At 39.3% G+C, this 25,846-nt stretch overlaps 1 protein-coding gene and 1 long non-coding RNA gene across 5 annotated transcripts in view; one reads left to right on the top strand and one right to left on the bottom strand.

Annotated features, from left to right (window-relative positions):
* Nucleotides 1–367: 367 nt before the first annotated feature.
* The window catches only part of LOC112664004 (uncharacterized), a 28,728-nt gene continuing 3,249 nt past the window's right edge, over nt 368–25,846 (bottom strand). The window contains exons 2-6 of one of the 3 annotated variants that reach the window (XR_004806368.2): nt 22,715–22,795; nt 21,384–21,448; nt 8,454–8,553; nt 3,643–3,713; nt 368–3,077 (exon numbers count right to left, since the gene is read on the bottom strand). This is a non-coding gene — a long non-coding RNA (uncharacterized LOC112664004). The remainder of the gene's footprint in view (nt 3,078–3,642; nt 3,714–8,453; nt 8,554–21,383; nt 21,449–22,714; nt 22,796–25,846) is intronic. The other 2 variants (XR_004806369.2, XR_007403138.1) reach the window with 2 other exon arrangements.
* On the top strand, nt 2,066–10,049 carry CTSK (cathepsin K). 2 transcript variants are annotated; one of them, XM_049095904.1, is made up of 7 exons: nt 2,066–2,188; nt 2,653–2,775; nt 2,861–3,016; nt 4,190–4,408; nt 6,997–7,162; nt 7,409–7,514; nt 9,373–10,049. In XM_049095904.1, exons 1-7 carry the CDS (start codon nt 2,066–2,068, stop codon nt 9,470–9,472), a joined length of 993 nt encoding a protein of 330 aa, XP_048951861.1. In that variant the 3' UTR covers nt 9,473–10,049. The 2 variants fall into 2 exon arrangements, with proteins under 2 accessions (XP_048951861.1, XP_048951860.1); XM_049095903.1 differs by having other exon boundaries at nt 6,982–7,162.

The raw sequence follows: 25,846 nt of genomic DNA, 5'->3' as shown, positions 1-25,846 counted from the left end.
ACTAGTGATTTTAGAGCCCATGGCTTCCTACATACTCTTTTCTAGTCTTGTATTTATTCCCTCATCCTTGCTGTGAGGGTCAGACACAAACTTGAAAACTAAGGTTTCAAAGTTGGGAGAGATGGCTGATAACAGGAAAAGGACAGGAGAAGATGTAATCCCCAATATAATAAATACTATATAATAAAGAAGGATGGGGGAGACCAGGACTGTGTCCTGTTAACCATCAAAGTGAAGGTAAGCTCCAATACAACAATGTGTATTGAAGTCTTTTTTTTTTTTTTTTTTTTTTTACTGCCCTCAAAGACAGTCATGTGAAACTAAATACCTAGCAACTCTCCATCCTGGCACACACACTCCACACACACACACACACACACACACACACACACACACACAGAAGCATTGCAAATCCACTGCTGCTTTCCCTCTCCAACCCCGCTTCTCTCAGCATTTCTTTCCCCGCCTCCCTTTCCTATTCAAAATTTCCAGCCCACAGCTGAAACTGACTTCCGCAATCCTGATGGAATAAATCCAGTACCCCTAGTCATCCGCCCACATTATCCACACTCCCCAGCAAACGGAACCCAGAGCACAGATCCTGTCAGCAGGTAACATTTTCTACTTGCTAGATCTTTTAGCTTCTCATTTCTTCCTTTCTCCATTTTAGGGATATAAGGGATGTCGTGACTTGGGCATCTAGTTAAGATTTGTAGGTTGTGTGGGTAAAAACAGGTCATTTCCTGGCCAAATAAAATTTGCCTGGAAATCTTTAGGATTCCTTCTACGATTTATATGTTTGTATACATAGTTGTTAGTGAAAGCTAGAGATATAGTAGAGATACAGGGAATCCCTTGGTTCCCTTAAAGAGTGGCCTCCCCCGGTAGGGTTTTCTGTTTTGGCCAAAGGTACCAAAAGGGTTAATTTACTAGCAGGGAGAAGGACTGGTGCCCAGAGGTGCTTTTCTATTCTGTCTCAAAGCCCTTAACATTCCAGATATGAAATGTCTTATTGAATGTTTTGCCAGTCTGCAAAGATTACACAAAAATAGGACTGTAAATTTAAAAATGATGCAAGCTGTATGACTTGCTTCAGACTATAAATTGTTCTTAAAATGGAGAACATGGAATTAAGCAAGCCACCTTAAATGAGTGAAGCTAGAGTAAACTGAAAAGCCGTGAATTTAATGATCATAGAAGACTGCTGTTTTTGTCTTGCATTCTTCTAACAAGCTTTGGTTCTGAAGCTTTTCATCCTGTGAGGCAGTCACAGAGGTTTTTTGTTGTCAGGAAAAGAAAGAAAAACTTTGCTGCCAACATCATCTGGTTGAGATTAGGGGCAGTTTCCTGCCTGAGGGAGCAGGAAGAGAAGGGAGGAAGAGATGCATAATACTAAGGAGACCATAAACATTAGAAAGTAAGAAATACTGTCAACTTTTCTCCATCCTCTTCTGGCGAGATCTGGGAAAGTATCAGAATTTGGGGCAAGGGGGTAAATAATACCTTAAAGAAATGGTCAGGGAACAAAACTTAGCTGGAGATCTCTCCTGTATTCTCCTACCCCCCTCCAACTTCCAAGTCTGCACAGGAGACAGGTGCTGATTCCATTCTGATTGTCCATTTTCTACCCCATTTCTGGTTTTCTGTGCAAGTGTGGGGTGTATTTGTGTGTGTTGAATCTCCCTAGGTCAAAATACGTAGAACCAGATGTATCAGCACCCAATCCAAACCCAGATCCTTCCTATCATTGTTTTATATGCAAATCATGCTCAATTCTTTGTATTCCTTCCTTATAAATCCTTGTTTTAATTTGCCTTGTGGTCCCAAGGAAGGGGTGCTTTGGGTTCATGAAATCCCCAGAACTATTGTGTGTGCATGCATTTTTCAGGTGAGTGGAACTGTAATGGATTACAAAATTTTACTAGCTTCTCAAAGGAGTCTATGACTCCCAAAAGTTAAGAACCACCTGTTTGGGAATAAGACTTCAGCTATTTCCTCATCCCAAGCCAGTCTATGAACCCTTTGGCAAACAGAAGACTCTCCCCTAATTATCTCCTTCCCCAGGATGTGGGGGCTTGAGGTTCTACTGCTGCTGCCCATGGCAAGCTTTGCTCTATATCCTGAGGAGATACTGGACACCCAATGGGACCTTTGGAAGAAGACCTACAGGAAGCAGTATAATAGCAAGGTGCCTGGGGACTGGGTGGGGAGCATGGTCGGGGAACTTGAGACCTCCAGCCTTTAGCTTCCAGACTCCCTTCTTCAATCCCGATACCTTAATCAGTCCAGCCAAGCAAACCTGCCCCGGTTCTCTAACTCAACATGCAGTTTCATTCCTACTCTTTGACTCACCCTCCCTCAAGTTCAAGCCTTTTCTTTATAACTGTCATACTTCTCTTTGGGGAAGACTTCTCAGATTAATGTTATTCATCCATGAGCAATTTTCTATACGTCTCTCCAGAGCTTGGGATTCTATTTTTGTATTTGTGTATTTCTTTCTGTATGCTCTCAATAATACTGTGGCCAGTTCTCCAACTAGACTATAAACCCTGCATGATTGTTTCATCTTTTTTTCTAAAAATCTCCACAGTGTTACTTATGTAACTTTGTACACAGGACACAGTCCACCAGTACTGACTATTCTCTGTTTAGGTGGATGAACTCTCTCGGCGTTTAATTTGGGAAAAAAACTTGAAGCATATTTCTATCCATAATCTTGAAGCCTCTCTTGGTGTCCATACATATGAACTGGCCATGAACCACTTGGGTGACATGGTGAGTTGAACCTCAGCTCCTGGCCTACTTGCCCTGTTTGCCTTAGTTCTCTGCTTATGCCTTGCCTTTTTGTTTTTTGTCCCAGACCAGTGAAGAGGTGGTTCAGAAGATGACTGGACTCAAAGTACCCCCCTCTCACTCCCGCAGTAATGATACTCTCTATATCCCAGACTGGGAAAGCAGAGCCCCAGACTCCGTTGATTATCGAAAGAAAGGATATGTTACTCCTGTCAAGAACCAGGTATTTTCCTTTCTCTTGGCATGACCTCTTTCCACTTCTTTGTTCTTAAGGTAGGAGGGAACTAGAAAGATAGGGCAAGAAATTAAAGGCTCTCTCCCAATGCTAAGAGAATATAGCTTATTCTGTTATTTTTGTACATTTATATTGTTTGTTTTTTTCTTTTTTCAAGTATTGCTGTAAGCACCCTTGTTTGTATGTTTTCATGTACATGTGCAAATATTTATGCAAAATAAATCCTAAAATTGGAACCACACAGAGAACCATTTCCAAAATTTTTTTACAATCTTAACATTCGTACCAGCAGGAGAATGCCACTTTTACCTCCACCGTAACAAAGCTGATTATATCAACCAGATCAATAACTGATTTAATATTCATTCAACAAACACATCTTTTTAAAAACCTACCAAGTGGGATCCCTGGGTGGCGCAGCAGTTTGGCACCTGCCTTTGGCCCAGGGCGCGATCCTGGAGACCCGGGATCGAATCCCACATCAGGCTCCCGGTGCATGGAGCCTGCTTCTCCCTCTGCCTGTGTCTCTGCCCCTCTCTCTCTCTCTCTCTCTCTGACTATCATAAATAAATAAAAATTAAAAAAAATAAAAATAAATAAAAATAAAAACCTACCAAGTATAGTGCTAGGCAATGGAGATTCAGGATGACTAAGACATAATCTGTGTCCTCAAGAAACCTCAGTCCTAAAAAATGGAACAGAAAAGAAAGAAAAATGTATAATCTAGCTGAACAAACAGTAATAGCACTTTTTGAGAAATTGTTATGTGTCAGAAACTTATAAATCCTTTACATGAATTAACTTTTTAAATCTTCATAATCCATAATTGAGTACATTATTATCCACATTTACAGATAAGGCACAGAGAGGTTTAATAACTTACCCAAGGTCACATATCTTGTAGGTTGCAATGTGAGTACTCTGCTTCACAGCAGCTAATAGTAATAATGGTAATAATAACTAATAATAATAATAATGGTAATAATAATGGCACAGTTATCCATGCAAACAATAACAATAGAACAATATAACCTAGCAAATGAAGGGAAATAGGAAGATTTCACAGAAAAGGGGACAAGGGTGTTTCATCGGGCAGTTTAGAGGAAAGGAACAAAAAGTGTGAACAGCAGTGATTAACAGTTGTTCTGTTATGCCTATTAGGGTCAGTGTGGTTCCTGTTGGGCTTTTAGCTCTGTGGGTGCCCTGGAGGGCCAACTCAAGAAGAAAACTGGCAAACTCTTAAATCTGAGTCCCCAGAACCTGGTGGACTGTGTCTCTGAGAATGATGGCTGTGGAGGAGGCTACATGACCAATGCCTTCCAGTATGTGCAGAAGAACCGGGGCATTGACTCTGAAGATGCCTACCCATATGTGGGACAGGTGAGACTGCCCTGTGCAGTTATACAGCTCAGAAATGGCTCCTCTTCCCCCAACATGATATTTTGTACTGGAAACAATTCCAAAAATGTTGTTTTCTATTCCCCTTATCCTGCCTTCTTGATAGGATAATTTACCATAGGAGGCCAAGAAGATTCCCACAGCCCGGGAGATTTGGGGGGCTTAGGCCACCATAACCCTATCTGTCTCTTTCCCTGGAGAAAACAGAGTACAGGTGACCCCACAGACATCTTAGTAGGCCTCTGCAACCTCCCACTCAGCTCCTCCGCTCTCATTGCAGATCCCAAACCAGCCACTTTAATTTACTGAATCATGTGCCTTTATTTTGCATGATTTCAGCATGAGTCTGGGGAATGTTTATGCAAATTGTGTAAGCTAACATGCAGACATACACAAAATGAGAGAAAAAATAAGTTGCTTCATACTTGTTTTAACTTTAGAGATTAATCTACTTCCTCCTTTAGTAATAGGAAGGAGAACTTTCTTAACTAAAAGAAGAAGATCCTTTATATACATGGGCTTGGTAATATGGCATTGGGCCTTTGCAACAGGAACCTTTGAAGCAGGGATAGCAAGTTTGAGTAATAAGAATCATGGCTACAGGGCACCTGGGTGGCCCAGTCAGTTAGCCATCTGACTTTGGCTCACGTCATGATCTTGGGGTCCTGGGATTGAGCCCTGTGTCAGGCTCCATGCTCAGTGGGAGGTCTGCTTGTCCCTCTGCTCCTACCCCTGCTCATCCTCTTTCTCTCACTCATTCTCTCTCTCAAATAGATAAAATCTTAAAAAAAAAAAAAAAAGAATGATGGCTATTATGTACTAAGCCATGTATTTAGTTCATTTTCTCATTTAATCTTCATAACAGAAGATAAGGTAAGCTTATCTTTATCTTATAGGTGAGGAAATTGACACTGAAGGAGATAAAATAGCATGCTCAAATTCATACCACTCATCATGTAGCAGTGCCAAGATTTATCTACTGTATCTGTTCATCTGTCATAAACATTTCCAGCACGTCTTCTATGCAAATGTGCAAAATTTTCTTTAGTAGACTATAATACCTTGGAACAGAAGAGCCTTATGGTACATGCATCTTCAACTTTTAAATAATGACAAATTGTTTACCAAAGTGTTTGGAGATAGTTATATTCCCACCTGAAGTATTTAAGAATTCCCATCTTCATCGGTATGTTTATCTAGCCATCTGCATTTCTTCTTCAGTGAATTGACTGAATTGACTGTTTATATCTTTTGCACATTTTTAATTAGGTTATTTTTCTCCTTCTCACTATTTTTAGGAATTTTTTTTAAGATTTATTTATTTATTTTTATTTATGATAGACACAAAGAGAGAGAGAAAGAGGCAGAGACACAGGAGGAGGGAGAAGCAGGCTCCACGCCGGGAGCCCGACGTGGGACTTGATCCCGGGACTCCAGGATTGCGCCCTGGGCCAAGGGCAGGCGCCAAACCACTGAGCCACCCAGGGATCCCCTATTTTAGGAATTTTAAAAAGATATCTGGATACTAATACTGTATGTATTAGGTGAACATATGTCTTTTTATTCTTTTTATATCTTTCAACTCAGGAAAGTTCATAATTTCAGACTAGTAAAATTATTGTTTTCCTTTGTAATTTGTGCCTTTAAAAAAAATCCAGTCAAATGCTGCCATTACTGTTAATAGTTAGGTAATATGTTCTGATAGATTCAACTTTAGGGTTTTGAAGGGGTAGTCTGTAGGAAAATGAATTGCGAAAAAGAATACTACACCACCTTGATGTGGTTTGCCATTAGACTTCATAACTGTGGCTTGCCAATGAATTCTATTATTGTTAACTAGACCTCCATAATGTTGGAAATTCACATGCTAAATTGCTAAGTTCTTTATTAATATGTTTTAATGTCATGTTATGTGCTTTCAAGAGCACAAACCAAAACTCATATCCCCTGTCATATGGCTATAGGGCCCAGGTCTTCCCTCTAGCCAGACCTCAAGCCTCCTCCCTACCCAGCCCTCTACGGCCTACACCTACTACATGACCAGAAGATAATCTGTGCTTTTAAACAACACCTTGTTCCAGAAATCTCTCTCTACCCCAAGGGAATAAAAAATGTTCTCTGTCTCAAGTTTTACAATGTTTCCTTTCACATTTATGTTTTAAAACCACCCAGAGCTTATTTTTGCATATGTGCAAGGTATCCAATTTTCATTTTCTTTTTTTATAATTGTCTAAAATGGGGGCAGCCTGGGTGGCTCAGCGGTTTAGTGCCGCCTTCAGCCCAGGGCCTGATCCTGGAGACCCGGGATCGAGTTCCGCATCAGGTTCCCTGCATGGAGCCTGCTTCTTCTGACTCTCTCTCTCTCTCTGTGTCTCTCGTGAGTAAATAAATGCAATCTTTAAAATATATATATATAATTGTCTAAAATGGTAAGGAGAGAACAGACCCTCTCTAAAGACTCTAGGTCTGTCTGTTCACCAACATCTCTCAAAGTATTGGTGGAGTTTCTCACTCACTAGTTCCTGGCCTGCTGTTTTGTCCTCATCCTGTTTTAGCCTCCTTTTTTCCAGGATGAAAGCTGTATGTACAACCCAACAGGCAAGGCAGCTAAGTGCAGAGGGTACAGAGAGATCCCTGAGGGGAATGAGAAAGCCCTGAAGAGGGCAGTGGCCCGAGTGGGACCCATCTCTGTGGCCATTGATGCAAGCCTGACCTCTTTCCAGTTTTACAGCAAAGGTAAGGAGCTGTTCCTAAAGAACACAATCAACTATTTCTTATGATGTGAGCTTTGCAGCTTCTCGAAGGCTACTGAGCATTTGCCGTACTTGGGTTTCCACATTCAGACTGAGTCTGCCCAAGGGAAAGGGAACAACAGCTGCCACAGTGCAGTGCATCTCTGTCACCGATCCTCCTGACAGGGCAGGTTTCTATAGGGTGGCACGTGGACTGCAGAAAGCTTCACCTTGAGAGTTTGTTTCCTAGGTGTGTACTACGATGAAAACTGTAATAGCGATAATCTGAACCATGCAGTTTTGGCAGTGGGATATGGCATCCAGAAAGGAAACAAGCACTGGATAATTAAAAACAGGTAATGATGGGGATACTAAGTTTGGCACTCGATCCCCCTATTAGCACTCAACTTCAACTCCAACTTCCCAATATTTCTTTCTCTCTCTTCAAGAGAAAGTCGTCTCAAACTTTTTAGTTCTCCCTTCCCAATCAGAGGCTATTAGTTCTAACATATCATGGCCAGACAGTAGTACTCAGAGTATGTGTTGGGCAGCTGCCCCACATGCAAGGTACTTAGTTGTATAGCAAAGAACAGAATGTTTGCCTTTGGTGATCTCACAGCCCCTTAAGAAAGACCTAACTAACCAGAACATACAATAGCACCAAGAAACCAGCAGGAAGTTTGGAATTACATAGTTTTTTATTTCTTTTTTCTATAATGTGATCAATATCTTAGGAAGCTTTCCATCATCAGTCTGTTTGTAAGCAGTAGGGAACCAATGTAAAGATTTATATCCAGTTGTGCAACTTTTTGCCCGTCCAGATATACTTAGGATAACATATATAAAAATTGGCCAAAGATTTTGATGTCTGTGAAGAGAAACACTTTTTGGGAAGTAGATAAGACAACAACAACAATTAGTGTTTCCTTCCCTATTACTGGGAGTAAATAAAACCTACAGTGTTCTTTGGCTCCCCTTTTGTGACTTTGGAGGGTAAACTTAATGAGAATTATACTTTTCCTTTCCTCATCGGCCAATACCAGCCTGGCAACAGCACTAACTAAACTCTCTGTCCTTGGTGCCTTCAGTGGACAGGAGTCTTAGACTCTGAGGAGTTCACAGGCCAGAACAGTGCTATAAGCAAGTTGTGCTGCTGTCTAGAGGACTGGAAGGATAGAATGTGTAGATCACAGTCCCAACTAAGGCTGAACCCAAACACCTTTCTAAAAAGGTACTCCTCCCACAGTTTCTGTCCTATGTTCTCCCTTTGTCGACTCCCAGCCCCAAGTACTTACTCTGTCCTTCCCTGGTCAGGTGCCAGAGGTGGAACATGATCTAGGAGAGCTGGGAGGAATAAGGGACACACTTAAGCAGGGTCAGGATCACTGGACACCCCTAGAGAAGGGAATAGGAGTGGGGTAATGGTGTTAAGCAAAATGTATTGGGTAACTGGAGAATTTGCTGTTTGAGGGAAAAGGACAGAAAACTCATGGAAACTATTTAGGAAGATACATAGACCAATCTCCTCTCCCACACCCCATTGTCTTCCATTCTCTCCACTTCTTTCCTCAGCAGTCTCATTCATTCTCGTAGCTTCATCTCTCCTTTTGGGTTTACCCAGTAAGACCAAGATCACCAGTTTCAGCCTCTCTTACTTCTTTCTTATGCTCTAGATTCATGATTTCAAGATTATTCTTCCTTAAACACAAGTTGGACCATATTACATTCCCAATCTGAAACTCTCAGTCTCTCTTCCACTAGAATGGACCACAGAATTGAACTCTTTAGGCTGGCAGTAAAGATAATTCAACCTGATCTCAATATACCTTTCCAGGCATATGTCCTACTGTACCCTGTCAAACACGCTATTTTTCAGTCACCTAATCTTCACACATGTCTCATGCTTTCCTGCCTTTAGTATTTCATACTCCTCTGCTGGCATCCCATTTGCATGGGTCTATCTAGTCTTTGGGCTCACTTCAAATGCTGCCTCTTGCATTAAGCCTTTTTTGATTCCTTGATCACCGCAGTCTCCCCTGTCCTTGAGGCCTCTAGCATTATGCCTTCTCTCCTTTCCTTTACTTTAAATGCTTTAAAGGTAAAAACTGTTTTATTCATTTTTTATACCATCAGTACCTAGCACAATAGTCAGTAAGTGTTTTAATGAATAAATAAACTTAGGGTACTAAGTATTTTCCTTCATTGGTCCTACAGCTGGGGAGAAAACTGGGGAAACAAAGGCTATATCCTCATGGCTCGGAATAAGAACAACGCTTGCGGCATTGCCAACCTGGCCAGCTTCCCCAAGATGTGACTTCAGCCAGCCAACCTCATCCTGCTTTTCCATTCCTTCCATGATGGAGCAGCATACTGATGTACTTTGGGAGAGAGTCAGTGTGCCTTTTCTGAAGCAGTTGTAGCAATATAGAGATTGTCCACTCAGTTTCCCTGTTTGTGCTTCAAGTAACACCCCTACTATTTGCCTTCTCTCCACCCAAGGCCTTTATTTTTCACTGTGCCCACAGTAGGAATTTCCCTAACAGGATGCATTCTTAGGCTAAGAGATATGCCCACAGCCTGACCAGACTGTTGTCCTGAGGCTGATGCTATGCGGAGAGTCAGAGGCTAGAGATCTTCAGACAGATTCTCATTCTCAGTGACTAGTTAGCTTTAACCACCTACAGGACTAAGGTGACCTGACCTCTCCAAGTTCACTTCTATATCCTGAAAATAGAAATTTCTATTTTTTCCACCCCAATTAATAAATCTATTCATAAATCTTTGGTACAAGTTCATGTGATACAAGAAATGTGTTTTCTTCTTTGCATTTTTACAGTAAACTAAGTATCTCTTGTCTCTAATTTAATAAATACCTATTTAGTAAACATTCATTTTGTGTCAGATACTGTGCTAGGTGCTAGAGACAGGAAGATGAAAAAAAAAAAACATATATTTGGGGTGCCTGCCTGGCTTAGTTGGAGGAGTTTGCAACTCTTGATTAGGGTTGTGAGTTCGAGCCTCACGTTGGGTGTAGAGATTGCTTAAATAAATAAAACTTTAAAGCAAAACAAAAAACAAAAAAAAATACATTTCTTATATATGATGTTTTCCTAAGTGCTTGGAGAGACTCACATAAACAGTTTATCCTAATTCATTTATTTGTTCATTTCTTCAACCAACATTTATAAAGTGCTTACCATGTACTAAGAGTTTTCTAAATTTCAGGGATTCTATGGATATAAGGAGACTTCAATATTTAATTCTATCTGTAGGGGAGCCAGATTAAGTGACACATAAACCTGGGTCTTGAAAATTATCTTAAGGCCCTTTCTGAGGTTCTACAACCTAAACATTTGCTGTCATCAGGAAAGGAAACTAAAACTCTTTATAATGGCTTCCAAGCAGTATTAACTTTAAAAGAACGTGGCTGGCTAATAATAAGCGCAACCAGTTTTGCCATTTTTCACAAAATGTTTATTGAGAACCTATTATCACCACTAGAAAGAGTTCACATTTATTCAATATTTATCAGGCATCAGGTACTATTTTATTTCATTCTACACAAAAAATATCCTGTGATAAGCAGTGTATTTAAGGGTAGGAGGGTAAAACAGATTAATAAAATATAGCTCTGACTTCCAGAATGTTACAGACTAGTGAAGACATATAAACAACTAATATACCACCTATAATGAAATAAAGACTAATTATGCAAACTCAGGAATAAATCATTAATTCTTTTTTCTTTTTTAAAGGTTTATTTATTTATTTATTCAGAGAGAGCAAGAGAGAGGCAGAGACAGGCAGAGGGAGAAGCAGGCTCCTTGCAGGAAGCCTGACATGGGACTCGATCCTGGGTCTCCAGGATCACACCCTGGGCTGCAGGCGGCGCTAAACCACTGCGCTACTGGGGCTGCCCTAAATCATTAATTCTTAATGGGGTTTTAGGTGAGGCTTCATTGAAAACAGAGCTTGGAAAGATCTGAATGGGCAGAAAAGATGGGTGTGGGGATATGGTAGAGGGAGGGAGGGCATATCAGGCAGAATAATTTGGGTGAACAGAGATGCCTAGAATGCTGAGGGAATGGTGAGGGCTGGTGTAACCCAAGAGTAGGGTGCAAAGGCATCTATACTGAGGTGAGCAAAGTGGATTAGAGTTAAATCCTGGAAGGCCCTGAATGTCTTCGATGTCTCAAGTTTGTAATTTATTTTATTGATTCATAGGCATTTAGTAGGCATCAAATATTTTTTGAGGAGACAGACATGGTCAGATCTTATTTTAGCAACATTCCTCTGGCAGGCAGTGTTGTAAAGAACAAATAACAGATGGAGAACAAAATGGAGATGTAAGAAACTGGAGAAAAATGAACATTTAGGAGAACTGTACATACTCTGCTTCTTCCCAAAGAAAGAATACTTGCACAGGAGAATAACTCCTGAACTTTTTTGAGTTTGGCAGATGGGAAGGTGGGGAAAGGCGTTCCAGACTCAAAGAATAGCATATTCAAATGTGTAGGCATGAGAGAAATTTCAGCAATCTGCAAATAGTTTTTGTTGAGCTCTGAAAGTGCCAAAGATGACCCTGAGAGCTGTCTGATTCCCCACTGGGCAAATCTACACAGTTCTATTTTTTTTTTAATATAGATTATTTATTTATTTATTCATAGAGATGCAGAGAGAGAGAGAGGCAGAGACACAGGCAGAGGGATGGGACTCGATCCAGGGTCTCCAGGATCACGCCCTGGGTTACAGGCGGCGCTAAACCGCTGCGCCACCGGGGCTACCCTACACAGTTCTATTAATTTGATCTGGTATTTTTTTCCTTCTGCCTAAAGAACATCCTTTAAAATTTCCTTTTGTATAGATATATGGACAACAAATTTACTCTGTTCCTGTATGTATTTGAATTAATATCTAGATTTTCTAGTCTGGTACATTAATATGTATATCTACACTTGACCAGTATCATACATTTATACTATATTTTCACATCTGATGAGTTCGTCTTCCCCTTATCACCTGCCTTTTCTAGAATTATTCCTGAATATTCTTGCTTTTTACTTTTTCCATGTGCTCTTTAGAATCAGCTTGTCAATTTGTCAAAAATCCTGCTAGTATTTTTATTTAGATCACATTAAATTTATATCTGAATTAGGGAAAACCGAACTCTTTATACTGGTGAATCTTCCTATCTAAGAATAAGAGATACCTTTATATTTTTTCAAGTACTCTTTTGTGCCCTTAAAGATATTGCTGATTTCTTGCTAATCTTTTTTGCAACCTGAGGTGTTTACCTTTTACTATTATTATTTTTGCAGGTTTTTAAAAAAAATTTTTGCAGTTTAAATGGAGTCTTTTCCAACATAATTTCTAATTAGATATATACCTGAAAACTCTTGATTTCTGTTATGTTAGTTTTTGTACTCAGGAACCCTAAATTCTTTTTGTTTACACGTTTTTCAGTTGATTCTCTTGTTGGATTTTTTTGAGTCTACAAGTATATCATCCTCAAAGGTAAATTTTATCTCTTTCTGATTTTTACCTCTAATTTCTTACTTGTATGTTTGCGTTAGAAAAAACTTCTAAAATGATGCTAGAGTTGATAGATCCTGACCTAGAAGTGTTATTATTTTTATAGATGTGTGAAATTCCAAGATTAACTAAACCACAATAAATCAAAATTTATATTCCCAGTATTCTCAGTTTAAAAAAAGACTGCAATTAATGATTGATATTTTAACACAAAAAAGTTTGAAAGTGATCATACAATTAAATCTGTCGTGGGGCACTGGGTGGCTCAGTAGTTGAGCATCTGCTTTTGGCTCAGGTCATGATCCTGGGGTCCTGGATTTGAGTCCCATATCAGGCTCCCTGCATGGATCCTGCTTTTCCCTCTGCTTATGTCTCTGCCTCTCTTTGTGTCTCTCATGAATAAATAAAATCTTAAAAAAAAAAGACAAATCTGTCATATTTTTTATTTCACAATAACAATATTAACTAACATTTATTAAACTTTACTAGGCAGCTCATGCATGTTAAATGCTTTACACATAGTGCCCCTCCCCCCCGTTTTTTAAGATTTTATTTATTTGTTCATGAGAGACACACAGAGAGAGGCAGAGCCACAGGCAGAGGGTGAAGCAGGCTCCATGCAGGAAGCCCGATGCAGGACTCAATCCTGGAACCCCAGTCTCACACCCTGGGCTGAAAGCAGGCGCCAAACTGCTGAGCCACCCAGGCGTCCCACACATAGTACCCTTTTTATTAGCATTTTACAGATGTCAAATAGCTTGTGCAAGAAAGCTAGCTAGTAAATGGCTAGCCAGGACTCAAATCCAGATCTTTTGTTTTTCTGTCTTCTCTTATACATTTTATTATTATTTTTAACTCTATATTATGGAGGGGTGCCTGGGTGGCTCAGTCGGTTAAGTGTCTGTCTTTGGCTCAGGTCATGAATACCAGAGTCCTGGGATCAAGCCCCCCATTGGACTCCCTGCTCCACCAGGTGTCTGCTTCTCCCTCTGCCTCTCCCCCTTCTCATGCTCACTCTCTCTCTCTCTCTGTCACTAAAATCTTTTTTGGAAAAAAAAAAACAACTTTGTTATGGAACATTTTAAACATCTACAAAAAGAGTAGCAGAGCGAAGCCTCAAGTACCAATTATCCATCCTGAACAATTATCAATATTTTCCAATCTTCTGTCATCCGTTACTCTTTTATTTATTTATTTATTTATTTATTTATTTATTTATTTATTTATTTATTTATTTATTTTTACTCTTCCATTTTTTAAAAGCAAACTCCAGGTATTTTACTCATAGTCATTATATATCTCTGAGGATTTTTTAAAATATAATCATCATGTCATTAGCATGTCCAACAAAATTAACAATTATTTCTTACTGTCATCTATTCTTCAGTCCATGTTTAAATTTTTCCAGTTGTTTAAAGGGTGTCTTTTTACTGTTAGTTTATTCAAATCAGTATCTAGACAGTTTTACACATTGCACTTGATTGTTATTAAGTGTACTGTATTCTTCTTTTTTTTTTTTTTTTTTTTAATTTATGATAGTCACAGAGAGAGAGAGAGAGAGGCAGAGACACAGGCAGAGGGAGAAGCAGGCTCCATGCACCGGGAGCCCGATGTGGGACTCGATCCTGGGTCTCCAGGATCACGCCCTGGGCCAAAGGCAGGCACCAAACTGCTGTGCCACCCAGGGATCCCAAGTGTACTGTATTCTTTAACAGTCGCATCCCTACCAGCACTCCCCCAAACACACTTTTTTTTTTTTTCTTATAATTGATTTCATGGAGAAGCCAGACCTTTTCCCCAGTAGAATGTCTCATACTCTAGATTTGGGTGATTGCTTGCTCTTTCTGAATCTAGGGTCCTAGTACTCTTAACCACTGCAGTATACCGTTTCTTACTATCCTTCATAGATGTTGTGACAAGGAAATGAAAACTTACAAGTTACAACCCATTAAATGTTTAGTGCACAGATATTCCAGAGATCCTGGCAGTTGTATTCTTTTACAGTACATATCCTTTTGGCTGAATGTTCATGCTTTTCTGCTCTTGAAAAGCCTTTATGAGTCATTGATAGGCTTCATAATACTTGTAAGCTAAGTTTGTCCAAGGACTTCAAGAACCTAGTTCTTCACTTTGCATGAAACCTAAGCCTAAAGGCTTGACAATTAGTAAAAGTAGAAAAGTCTAAGGAATTAACTAAAAAAACTATTAAAACTAATAAATGAGCTCAGTAAAATTTCAAGGTACAAGATCAATATACAGAACTTAATTTTATTTCTATGCAGTAGCAATGAACAAACAAATTGAAATCAAGAAAGTATGTCATTTACAATGGCATCAAAAGGAATAAAATACTTAGGAACAAATCTAAGTGCAAAACCTATATTCTGAAAACTACAAAACACTGGTGAAAAGATTTCAGAAGACCTAAATAAATGGAAAGACATCCCATGTTCATGGATTGGAAGATAATACCATTAAGACAGCAGTATTCCCTAAATTGATCTATAGATTCAAAACATTCCCTATCAAAATTCCAGCTGGCTTCTTTTCGGAAATTAGCAAGCTGACCCTAAAATCATCATATGGATATCCAAGGGACAAAGAATAATTAAAACAATTTTGAAAAAGAAAAAAGTTGGAGGATTCACGCTTCCCAATTTCAAAACTTACTACAAACCAACAGTAATCAAGACAGTGTATTACTGCCATGAGGCTGTTACAGATCAGTGGAATAGAATTAATAATATAGAAATAAACTAATTTATGTTCAGTTGAGTTTCCATAGGGTGCCAAGATAATTCGATGATGAAAGAATAGATTTTTCAACAAATGGTGCAGGGACAAGTGAATAACCACATGAAACAAATAAAGTTGGAATGCTACCTCACACCACACACAGAATTAATTCAAAGTGGTTTAAAAGTCTAAATGTAAGAGCTAAAACTGTTAAACTCTTAGGAATAAATATAGGGACAAGTCTTGGCTTTTTAGACATGACACCACAAATACAAGCAACAAAAGAAAAAAATGGATTGCATCAACATTAAGAAGTACATCAAACTCTCAAGAGGATGAAAGATGGGCAGCCCGGGTGGCTCAGCGGTTTGGCACCTGCCTTCAGCCCAGGGCCTGATCCTGGAGACCCGGGATCGAGTCCCACGTCGGGCTCCCTGCATGGAGCTTGCTTCTCCCTCTGCCTGTGTCTCTGCCTCTCTCTCTCTCTCTCTCTCTCTGTCTCTGTGCCACTCATGAATAAATAAATAAAATCTTAAAAAAAAAGAGGATGAAAGATAACTCACAGAAAGGGAGAAAATATCTGCAAATCAATATCTAATAAAATATGAATATCCAGAATATATAAAGAACAACTACAGCTCAACAACAACAAAACAGCCCAATGTATAAGTGGGCAAAGGACTTAAATAGACATTTCTCCAAAGAAGATATAGAGATGATCAATAAACACATGAAAATATGCTATCACTAGTCATTAGGGAAGTGCAAATCAAAACCATGAGATGCCACTTCACATGCATGATGGCTATTACAGTACAGAAAATAATGTGTGGTAAGCATGTGGAGGAATTGAAACTTTGAAACATTGCTGATGGAAATGTAAAATGGTGCAACTGCTGTGTAAACAGTTTGATGATTCTTCAGTTAAACATAGATTTACCATATGATCTAGCAATTCTATTCCAGATATATAACCAAAAGAAATGAAATCAGGGACTCAAACAGATATTTGTACACAAGTGTTCCTCACAGCATTATTCACAATAGCCAAAAAGCAGAAACAACTCAAGTCTCCAACAGAGGAATGGATAAAGAAAATGAGGTATAGGGCAGCCCCAGTGGCCCGGCGGTTTAGCGCCGCCTTCAGCCCGGGGTGTGATCCTGGAGACCTGGGATCGAGTCCCACGTCAGGCTCCCTGCACAGAGCCTGCTTCTCCCTCTGCCTGTTTCCTCTCTCTCTCTCTCTCTCTCTCTCTCATGAATAAATAAATAAATAAAATCTTAAAAAAAAAAGAAAATGAGGTATATATGTACAATGGGATATTAATCAGCCTTAAAAAGGAATTAAATATTACACACTACAACATGTATGTAGTACATGATACAATGATACAGACTATGGCATGGAAGAATACTGAAAATATGATAAGTAAAAAAGAAAGTACTAATGATTCCACTTATGTGAAACATTTAAAATAGTCAAATTTAGAGACAGAAAGTAGAAGCTATAGCTATTTGGAGAGGCCAGGAAAGAGATAGAATAGGTAGCTATTGTTTAATGGATGCAACATTTCTGTTTGGAATGATGAAAGGGTTCTAAGGAGGGGAGGTCATGGATTTATGGGACAAAGAATTTATTGGGGGCCCTGGGTGGCTCAGTCAGTTAAGCGTCTGACATCGTCTCAAGTCATGATCTTGGGGTCTTGGGATCAAGCCCCATGTCAGCTCCTCACTCAGCAGGGAGTCTGCTTGTCCCTCTTCTGCTGCCCCTCCTCCTGCTTGTGCTCTCTGTCTCTCTATCAAATAAATGAATAAAATCTTTTTTAAGAAGAATATTTTGGAATTACTGATTTTCAGCTTAATTTTGCTGTAAATCTAGAACTCTAAAAAATTATCTTTTCTAGTTCTAGAAATGGACGGTGATGATGGTAACACAACACTGTGAATGTACTTAATGCTACTAAATTGTATATTTAAAAATCATTAAAATGGTAGATTTTAGGGATCCCTGGGTGGCTCAGTGGTTTAGCGCCTGCCTTCAGCCCAGGGTGTGATCCTGGAGACCCAGGATCGAGTCCCATGTCGGGCTCCCTGCATGGAGCCTGCTTCTCTCACTGCCTGTGTCTCTGCCTCTCTCTCTCTCTGTGTCTCTCATGAATAATAATAATAATAAAAAGGTAGATTTTATGTGTATTTTATCACAATTTTTTTAAAAAGATGTTCTAGTAACTATTGAAAGCTTTATTATCCAGCCATGTAATTTTGAACATTGCTCAATCACTGTTTTGTTGTTAGTCCTGTCTTCCTACTTCTCCTATGGTCTATATTAGCAAATTCTGAAACTCCGTCTTCAAAATATGTGAATATGGCCATTTCTTTACCTCTACCATGACCTCCCAGTTTAAGTCCCCATCATTTCTTCCCTGTGCTTCTGCGGTAGCCCCATTAACTCCACACTCCCATTCAGCATTGGTCTACTATAGCCCACACTATAGTCTATTCTCTGTACAACAGATCACATCATTCCCCTTGCAAAGCCTTCCCATTACACTTTCATTTAACAAGCTAGGCACTGTTCTGGGAATTCAACAGTGACAAAAATCCATGACCTCACAGAGCTTATATTTTAGTGAATTTGGAATATAATACAAAATTCTTAAATGGCTACAAGTATGATGTGATCCTAGGCTACCTCTCTGACTTCATTTCAGCCATGGCTCTATAAAGAGCATTTCCTTAAACAAAATTAGAATTCTGCTGAAAAGAAATAAGGGGCAAATGGTTGTTGCTAAAAAAAATGTTCATATATAGGAATGCCTAGCTGGCTCAGTCAGAAAAGCATGCAACTCTTGATCTCAGGGTCATAGGTTTGATTCCCACATTGGGAGTATAGGTTACTTAAATAAATAAAATATTTTCTTTTAAATGTTCATGCCTATATAAAAGATTACTTACCAATGCTCCCTCCCCAGTGAAAAAAATCCAGGGCTTTATCTGGTTATTGTGCTCAGCTATAAGACCAGGATTTTTGGCTGTTGTATATAGTTTTCTTCATGAATTCGGAAATGGCCCCTTGAGGCCTGGCAACCTACAACTTATCTAATATATCTAAAAAATGATGAAGAAGAAGAAACAGGGTAACTACAATGAAAAGTCTAACTCTAGAAAGGCAAGAATGGATGGAAAATAGCACACAGCTATCATTGTTCTACAGCGTATATTATATATCTTGCTATGCAGGAATATGGAAGATTCTCCCTGGTGGTGGAGTGAGTTTCTTGGCCAGCCAACCAGGAACTTCCAGGTCTATTTTATATAAGATCTTTCTTATTGTCCACCATAACATCTTGTTCTTCCTGCTAGATGATCTTGCCTGTCCTCATTCTCCATAGCTATGACAGAGGGGGGCACAGGGAAAATGCCCTTTCTGGAGACTACTTAACTTTAGCTGTAGTACAAGCAGGAAGCCTTGAAAAGCAACAGACTGTTAGGCTTGGGGTTTCTTTGGCGGTATAGTTTCCATAAAAGGTTCAATTCCTTCTACTAGTTACCACAGCCAAAAAAAAATTTTTTTCAGTCACTGTTGCCAAAGAGATGCAAAGCCATGCTTCAAAGGCTAATATTGACATATGCCTATCCCTGGAACTAGGGGTGAAGCTACTTCTAAAGTCCAGGAATGTGTGTGTTTTGGGGGATGGTCCCCATCTTGAAATCCCCTTCTATAGCCATGAGAAGGGGAAATGGGAGCTAATTGACAAAAATAAATAATTTACACTGTCAGACATCCTTTGGCTCAGGCATTTTCTACTTTTCTTCACCATTACAGAGAAGACAGATGCTGTTCACATTTACGACATTTTCATGACAAAATAATATCAGTCTCTGGTAGCTATCTATAAACTCTCCTCTTTCCTCTCCCAGAAGGCATTTTGAAGTACACATATATCAAAGTGATGTTATTACAGAGATAACCTGAATCTGCTCTAATTCTTGAATATATCACTTGCAAATTGTGGTACTTTTTTACTACTAGCAAATTTATTGTGACTTACTTTGCAATTGATTGTTAACACACTAAGTGTGTCTGTCACAGCCATTATACATTCGGAGGAAGGATCTTCTCTTTGGCACCCCAAGCCCTCCTTAGTTTTGTCTTGTTTTGATCTCTTGGTAAAATCGGGGCACCTGGCTGGCTTAATCAGGGAGCAAGTGACCCTTGATGTAGGGGTTGTGGGTTTGAGCCCTACGTTGGGCATAGAGATTATTATTTTTTTTTATCTCTTGGTAAAATTGACCTTCCTCCTTAGAGCAAACATTACCAGGTGACAGAAAGAAGCAAAGAAGCACACAGGATAATGGAAGATGTCCACTGGGATCAAATATTTCCAGTGAAAAATGCACCAAGCAGATAATCTGTACAGAAAGCGTTAGAATTCGTGTATATTTTTAATTTAGTACATTTTTATTTTTTTCCCAATGATTCACTAATCCTGTTTCTTTTCTTCCTTCCTTCCTTTCTTTCTTTCTTTCTTTCTTTCTTTCTTTCTTTCTTTCTTTCTTTCTTTCTTCTTCTTCTTTTTTTTTTTTTTTTAGTGGTTAGGGACAGCATACTTTACTGACCATGGCACATGACAATGTAGGGCTCCTCAGGGGGTCTGGGATGGAAATTGTGTAGAGGTCAGGAGATTCTCAGTGTATTGAGGGATGAATTGGGTCAAGACCTCCCTTGGCTGCTGAGGGCCTCTCTCTCTCGCTCTCACTGGGGCAGGTGGTCCAGGAGCTCTTACTCCTTGGAGGCCATATGGACCATAAGGTCAAACATTCAGTTGCTATAGCCAAATTCATTGCCATGCCAGGAAATGAGCTTGACAAAGTGGTCATTGAAAGCAATGCCAGCCCCAGCATCAAAGGAGGAAGAGAGGATGTCACTGTTAAAGTCGCAGGAGACAACATGGTCCTCATTGTAGTAGCCCACAATGCCCTCGAGGGGGCCCTCTGATGGCTCCTTCATCACCTTCTTGATGTCATTGTATTTGGTAGTTTGCTTGCTTGCTTGCTTTTAAGATTTTATTTATTTATTCATAAGATGCTCAGAGAGAGGCAGAGACATAGGCAGAAGGAGAAACAGGCTCCCTGCAGGGAGCCCAATATGGGACTTGATCCCAGGACCCTGAGATCACGACGTAGGCCAAAGGCAGACTCTCAACCGTTGAGTCGCCCAGGAGTCCCTGGTAGCTTTTCTCCAGGAGGCAGGTCAAATCCATGACTGACATTTCATGGGTGGGAACATGGAAGGCAATGATAGTGTACTTCTCATTCAGCTCAGAGATGACCTTGCCTATAGCTTTGGCAGCACCAGTAGAAGCAGGGATGATGTTTGGGCAGCCCCTCGGCCATCAGGGTACAGCTTCCCAGAGGGGGCATCCACAGCTTTCTGGGTAGCAGTGATGGCATGAATTGTCATGAGTCCCTCTACAATTGTCATGGATGACCTTGACCACTGAGACCAAGCAGTTGGTAGTGCAGGAGGCATTGCTGACAATCTTGAGAGAGTTGTCATAATTCTCTCATGGTTCACACCCATCACAAACATGGGGGCGTTAGCAGGAGGGGCAGAGATGATGACACTCTTGGCCTCACCCTCCAAGTGAACCCCAGCCTTCTCCTTGTGGTGAAGACCCCAGTGGGTGCTACAACATACTCAGCACCAGCATCACCCCATTTGTTGGTGGTGGGTCTTGCTTCTGGAAGATGGAGATGGACTTTCCACTGATGACGAGTTTCCCATTCTCAGCCTTAACTGTGCTATTGAATTAGCTATGGGTAGAGTCTTAACAGGACATGTAGACCATGTAGTTGAGGTCAATGAAGGGTTCATTAATGGCAACAATATCGACTCTGCCAGAGTCAAAAGCAGCCCCCATGACCAGGTGCCAAATACAGCCAAATCCACTTACTCTGAACTTCATCATTGTGTCTCCAGGATGGATGCAGCTGGCACTGCCCCAGAAGATGCAGGTGTCTGTCGAATGGAGAAGAGTAGAAGCCCTGTTTTCATTCCTCAAAGTGTAGCCTGAACAATTTTAACATAAAGGTAATTGATTTTCTAGTCTCCTATACTCTATTAAGGTTTTCTTCATCTCATCTTTGTGTATTTCTTGGGCAGAAGAGTCAGTAATAAGTGAGCTATTTTATTTTATTTTATTTTTTATTTTTTTAAAGATTATTTATTCATGATAGAGAGAAAGAAAGAGAGAGAGAGAGAGAGAGAGAGAGAGGCAGAGACACAGGCAGAGGGAGAAGCAGGCTCCATGCCAGGAGCCTGATGTGGGACTCCATCCTGGGACTCCAGGATCGTGCCCTGGGCCAAAGGCAGGTGCTAAACCGCTGAGCCACCCAGGGATCCAAGTGAGCTATTTTAACTATGGAAATAATGTCTGGGACGCCTGGGTGGCTCTGTGGTTTAGTGCTGGGCTTCAGCCCAGGGCGTGATCCTGGAGACCCGGGATCAAGTCCCATGTCAGGGTCCCTGTAGGGAGCCTGCTTCTCCCTCTGCCTGTGTCTCTGTCTCTCTCTCTCTGTGTGTCTCTCATGAATAAATAAATAAAATCTTAAAAAAAAAAAGGAAATAATGTATGTTATTAAATTCCCAGGGCAAAGTTAGTCACTTGGGTAAGTTAACAGAGAATAAAACTAAGATCCGTATCACCTAAAATTCAGAGCCCTTCTCTTTAAGTAAGATAGTTCCTCAGAGAAACCCGAAGCAGCTAACTTTGAGAATATGTGAGGCTAAAAGATGGTGACTTTAAAACCTGGAGAAACCCTAAACTTCCTTATTCTGCTTTCATTTCCCTTTCCCAGATCATTCAGGAGATATTTCTTCATCTGTGATAGAAGGGAGATGACTTCTAGATAATATTTAGAAATGTACTACAGCTTGTTTTTAATCTCTCTACAGATCCTCCTCAACTTATGATGGGGTTACATCTGCATAAATCCATCATAATTTGAAAATATTGGAGTTGGAGTTGAAAATGCATTTAATATGCCTAATCTACTGAACACCATAGCTTAGCCTTGCCTACTTTAAACATGCTCAGAACACTCATATCAGCCTACTGGCTAACATCTAACACAAAGCCTATTTTATAATAAAGTGTTTAATAATGTAACCTAATCTAATATCTAATGTAATAAAGTGTTGACTATTTAATGAATACTGTACTCAAAGCAAGAAATGGAATGGTTGTATGGGTAGAGAATAGTTATAAGTGCATTCGTTGCTTACCCTCGTGACTGTGTGACCAACACAGAGCTGCATCTCCCTGCTGCTGGCCAGCATCACCAGGGCATATCATAGCATATATCACTAGCCCAAGAAAAGATCAAAATATAAAAATGTAAAATTCAAAGTAAGTTTCTACTGAACTCATATCACTTTTGCACCATCATAAAGTTGAAAAATTGTAAGTCGCAGAGAATCTGTAGTTAAGGAAATTTGCAGCAGCGAGGGTGCCCCATTTCAAAGGAAACTGCCATACAAAAACCTAATTTATAGCTGTAGAATGTTGCAGGATGATTTTATGTTTATAAAATGTACTAAGTATACATGGGATAGACTATGTAATAACATGTTTCCTCAATGTATCTAAATACTATATATATATATATATATATATATATATATATTAAGATTTTATTTATTTGTTCATGAGAGACATAGAGAGAGAGGCAGAGAGACAGGCAGAGAGAGAAGTAGGCTCCATGCAGGGGAGCCCAACACGGGACTTGATCCTAGACCCTGGGATCATGCCCTGAGTTGAAGGCAGATGCTTAACTGCTGAGCCACCCAGGTGTCCCTAAATACTATATTTTTTAATCAACTTTTCTGTACCAGGAGAACAGAAGCAGCAGAGAAACCTAAGGCTAAAAGCCTCAGGAAAAAGAAAGAAAGAAAGAAAGAAAAACCTCAGAAACCACTGCCAAGGGGTTATGAATCAAAAGTGAAGATAAAACATACAGAAGATTGTAATTACAAAAATTAATCCAACAAATATTTATTAATTATGTCTTGACATCTGTTAAGCCACAGAACAAAGATGAGTAAAATAGGATTCTGTGTTCTTCAGTTAGCTGGGGAGATAAAACTATCTTATGTAATAAAAATACAAAATAAGTTCAAACTGGGTGGTATAATTTGTAAGTGTCATAAAAGTATATTGAAAAAATATGAGAATAAAGAGAAGAAAAAGATGAAAAAAAAGAGAAGACTCCATGGAAAGGCAGTATTATTTTATTTTTTTGAATTTTTTTATTTTAAAAAAGGCTACTAAAAATTTTTTTTAAAAAGGCTACCAGAAAATTTAAAAGTACAGTGTGGCTTGCCTTATATTTCTATTGGATGGTGGAGGAGTGATAAAATAGTGAATCAGAGATTTGCCCTTTGAGTATGGTGAACTAGGGAATTCAGTCCAATCTTCCCAATGAAGACAAATAGGAAAAGCTGAAAAAACATAGAAAACATCTACTATAAGCCCTCGGAGACTTTAAAGATTTTATTTATTTATTCATGAGAGACACAGAGAGATAGACAAAGACATAGGCAGAAGGAGAAGCAGGTCCCATGCAGGGAGCCCGATACGGGACTCTATCCTGGGACTCCAGGATCATTCCCTGAGCCAAAGAACAACTGCTGAACCACCCAGGGGTCCCAGAATCAGATATTCCTGCCTCCTGCCTCAGGGTCTAATATACAATGCCCAGACTCCACTGAAAGGACACCTGATCATTTCTTTTCCTATTTCTAAGTATTGAAAGTCTTCCAGCACAATGTTAAGTTGAAAAAAAAGGTGGAGAAAAATACGTATAACATATTATCTTTCACATAAGAAAGGAGGGATAATAATACATTTGCATATTTTCTTTTTTTTTACTGGAAAGACAAACTGTAAATTGTTTAAATGGTTACCTATTATCAAGGGAGGGAGGGAATAGTACAGAGAAAACAGAACTGCAAGTGAGACTTCTTTGAATATACCTCATTTTGCTGATCTGGGTTTGGGTCCATTTATATATTGTATATAATTATAAAACAAAATTACATAAATTTGAAAAGAGCCTATAAAAATCAGAAGTAAAATGAGGGGTGCCTGGGTGGCTCTTAATTTTAGCTCAGTCTTGATCTCAGGGTCATGAGATGGATCCCCACATAGAGTTCTGCACTGGGCACAGAGCCTGTTTAAAATTCTCTCTCCCCCTCTCCCACTGTCCCTTTCCTCACTCCCCCATGCATGTGCACTCTCTCCCTTTCTCTCTCTCTCTCTCAAAAAAAAAAAAAATCAGAAGCAAAATGAAACAAATGAACTTTACTGGTTATTTCAGTGGTGGTGTAACCATACAGGGAACTATTTCAGGTGACTTAAAACAAAATGATTGATTTACATTCTTAGCAGAATATGTCCTAACGGGGGCAAAATTTGCCCTCCTCTAAAATCTTTGAATTCTCAGTAATAATCTTATTGGTGGTGGCTTGGTATTGTTATGTAATACTATGGGATAAATTAAATGAGTATGTTGATATTTTAGAGAACTGAAATTTTCATCATGTTTGAAAAAGGTACAGATGAAAGATTGGTGAAGTTAGGTTAAAAACTCCATACCCTTGAATTTGAATTTGAAGTATCAGTGTGATCTTGAGATTTATTTAATCTATATAATAATTATATATAATATACATAATAATTGTATGATATATAATGTATTTTTATTTTTTATTTTTTAAAAGATTTTATTTATTTATTCATGAGAGACACAGAGAGAGAGGCAGAGAGAGAAGCAGGCTCCCTGCAGGGAGCCCGATGTGGAACTCCAAAGCAGGACTCGATCCCCAGACTCCAGGATCGCACCCTGGGCCAAAGGCAGGCGCCAAACCGCTGAGCCACCCAGGGATCCCCTATAATATATTTTTAAATTACATACAATGAAACTCCCTAGCTCTGTCTTTTGAAAGGCTTAGAAACAGTGGTCAATCTGATTCAGTGACATTCCTGGTGCCTAGATTATGTATTTAAACATCCTTTCTATTAAAAGAAACCAGATCCCAACTCCTGGGTGGCTCAGCAGTTGAGTGGTTGGGCATCATAAAAAATGAATTAAAAATATATTAAGGAGAATGTGAATTCCAACAACATGTTTGATGGCATTAAGAAATTATGATTAATTTATTTCAGATGTGATAATGGTATTATAGTTATATTTAAGAATATCTTTTAGAGATACACAGTGGAATATTTATACAGGGAATAATTTGATTTCTAGGATTTACTTCAAAATAATCTGGGTAATTCGAGTGTAAATAAAACAACATTGGTCATGTATGGATAACTTGAAGCAAGATAATAGTTTTATGGGGGCTCATTTC

This window comes from Canis lupus, chromosome 17 (assembly GCF_003254725.2).
Source record: "Canis lupus dingo isolate Sandy chromosome 17, ASM325472v2, whole genome shotgun sequence".
Taxonomy (NCBI): domain Eukaryota; kingdom Metazoa; phylum Chordata; class Mammalia; order Carnivora; family Canidae; genus Canis; species Canis lupus.
The sequence above is the reverse complement of the archived record's forward strand: the minus strand, read 5'-3'. Positions and strand labels throughout refer to the sequence as shown.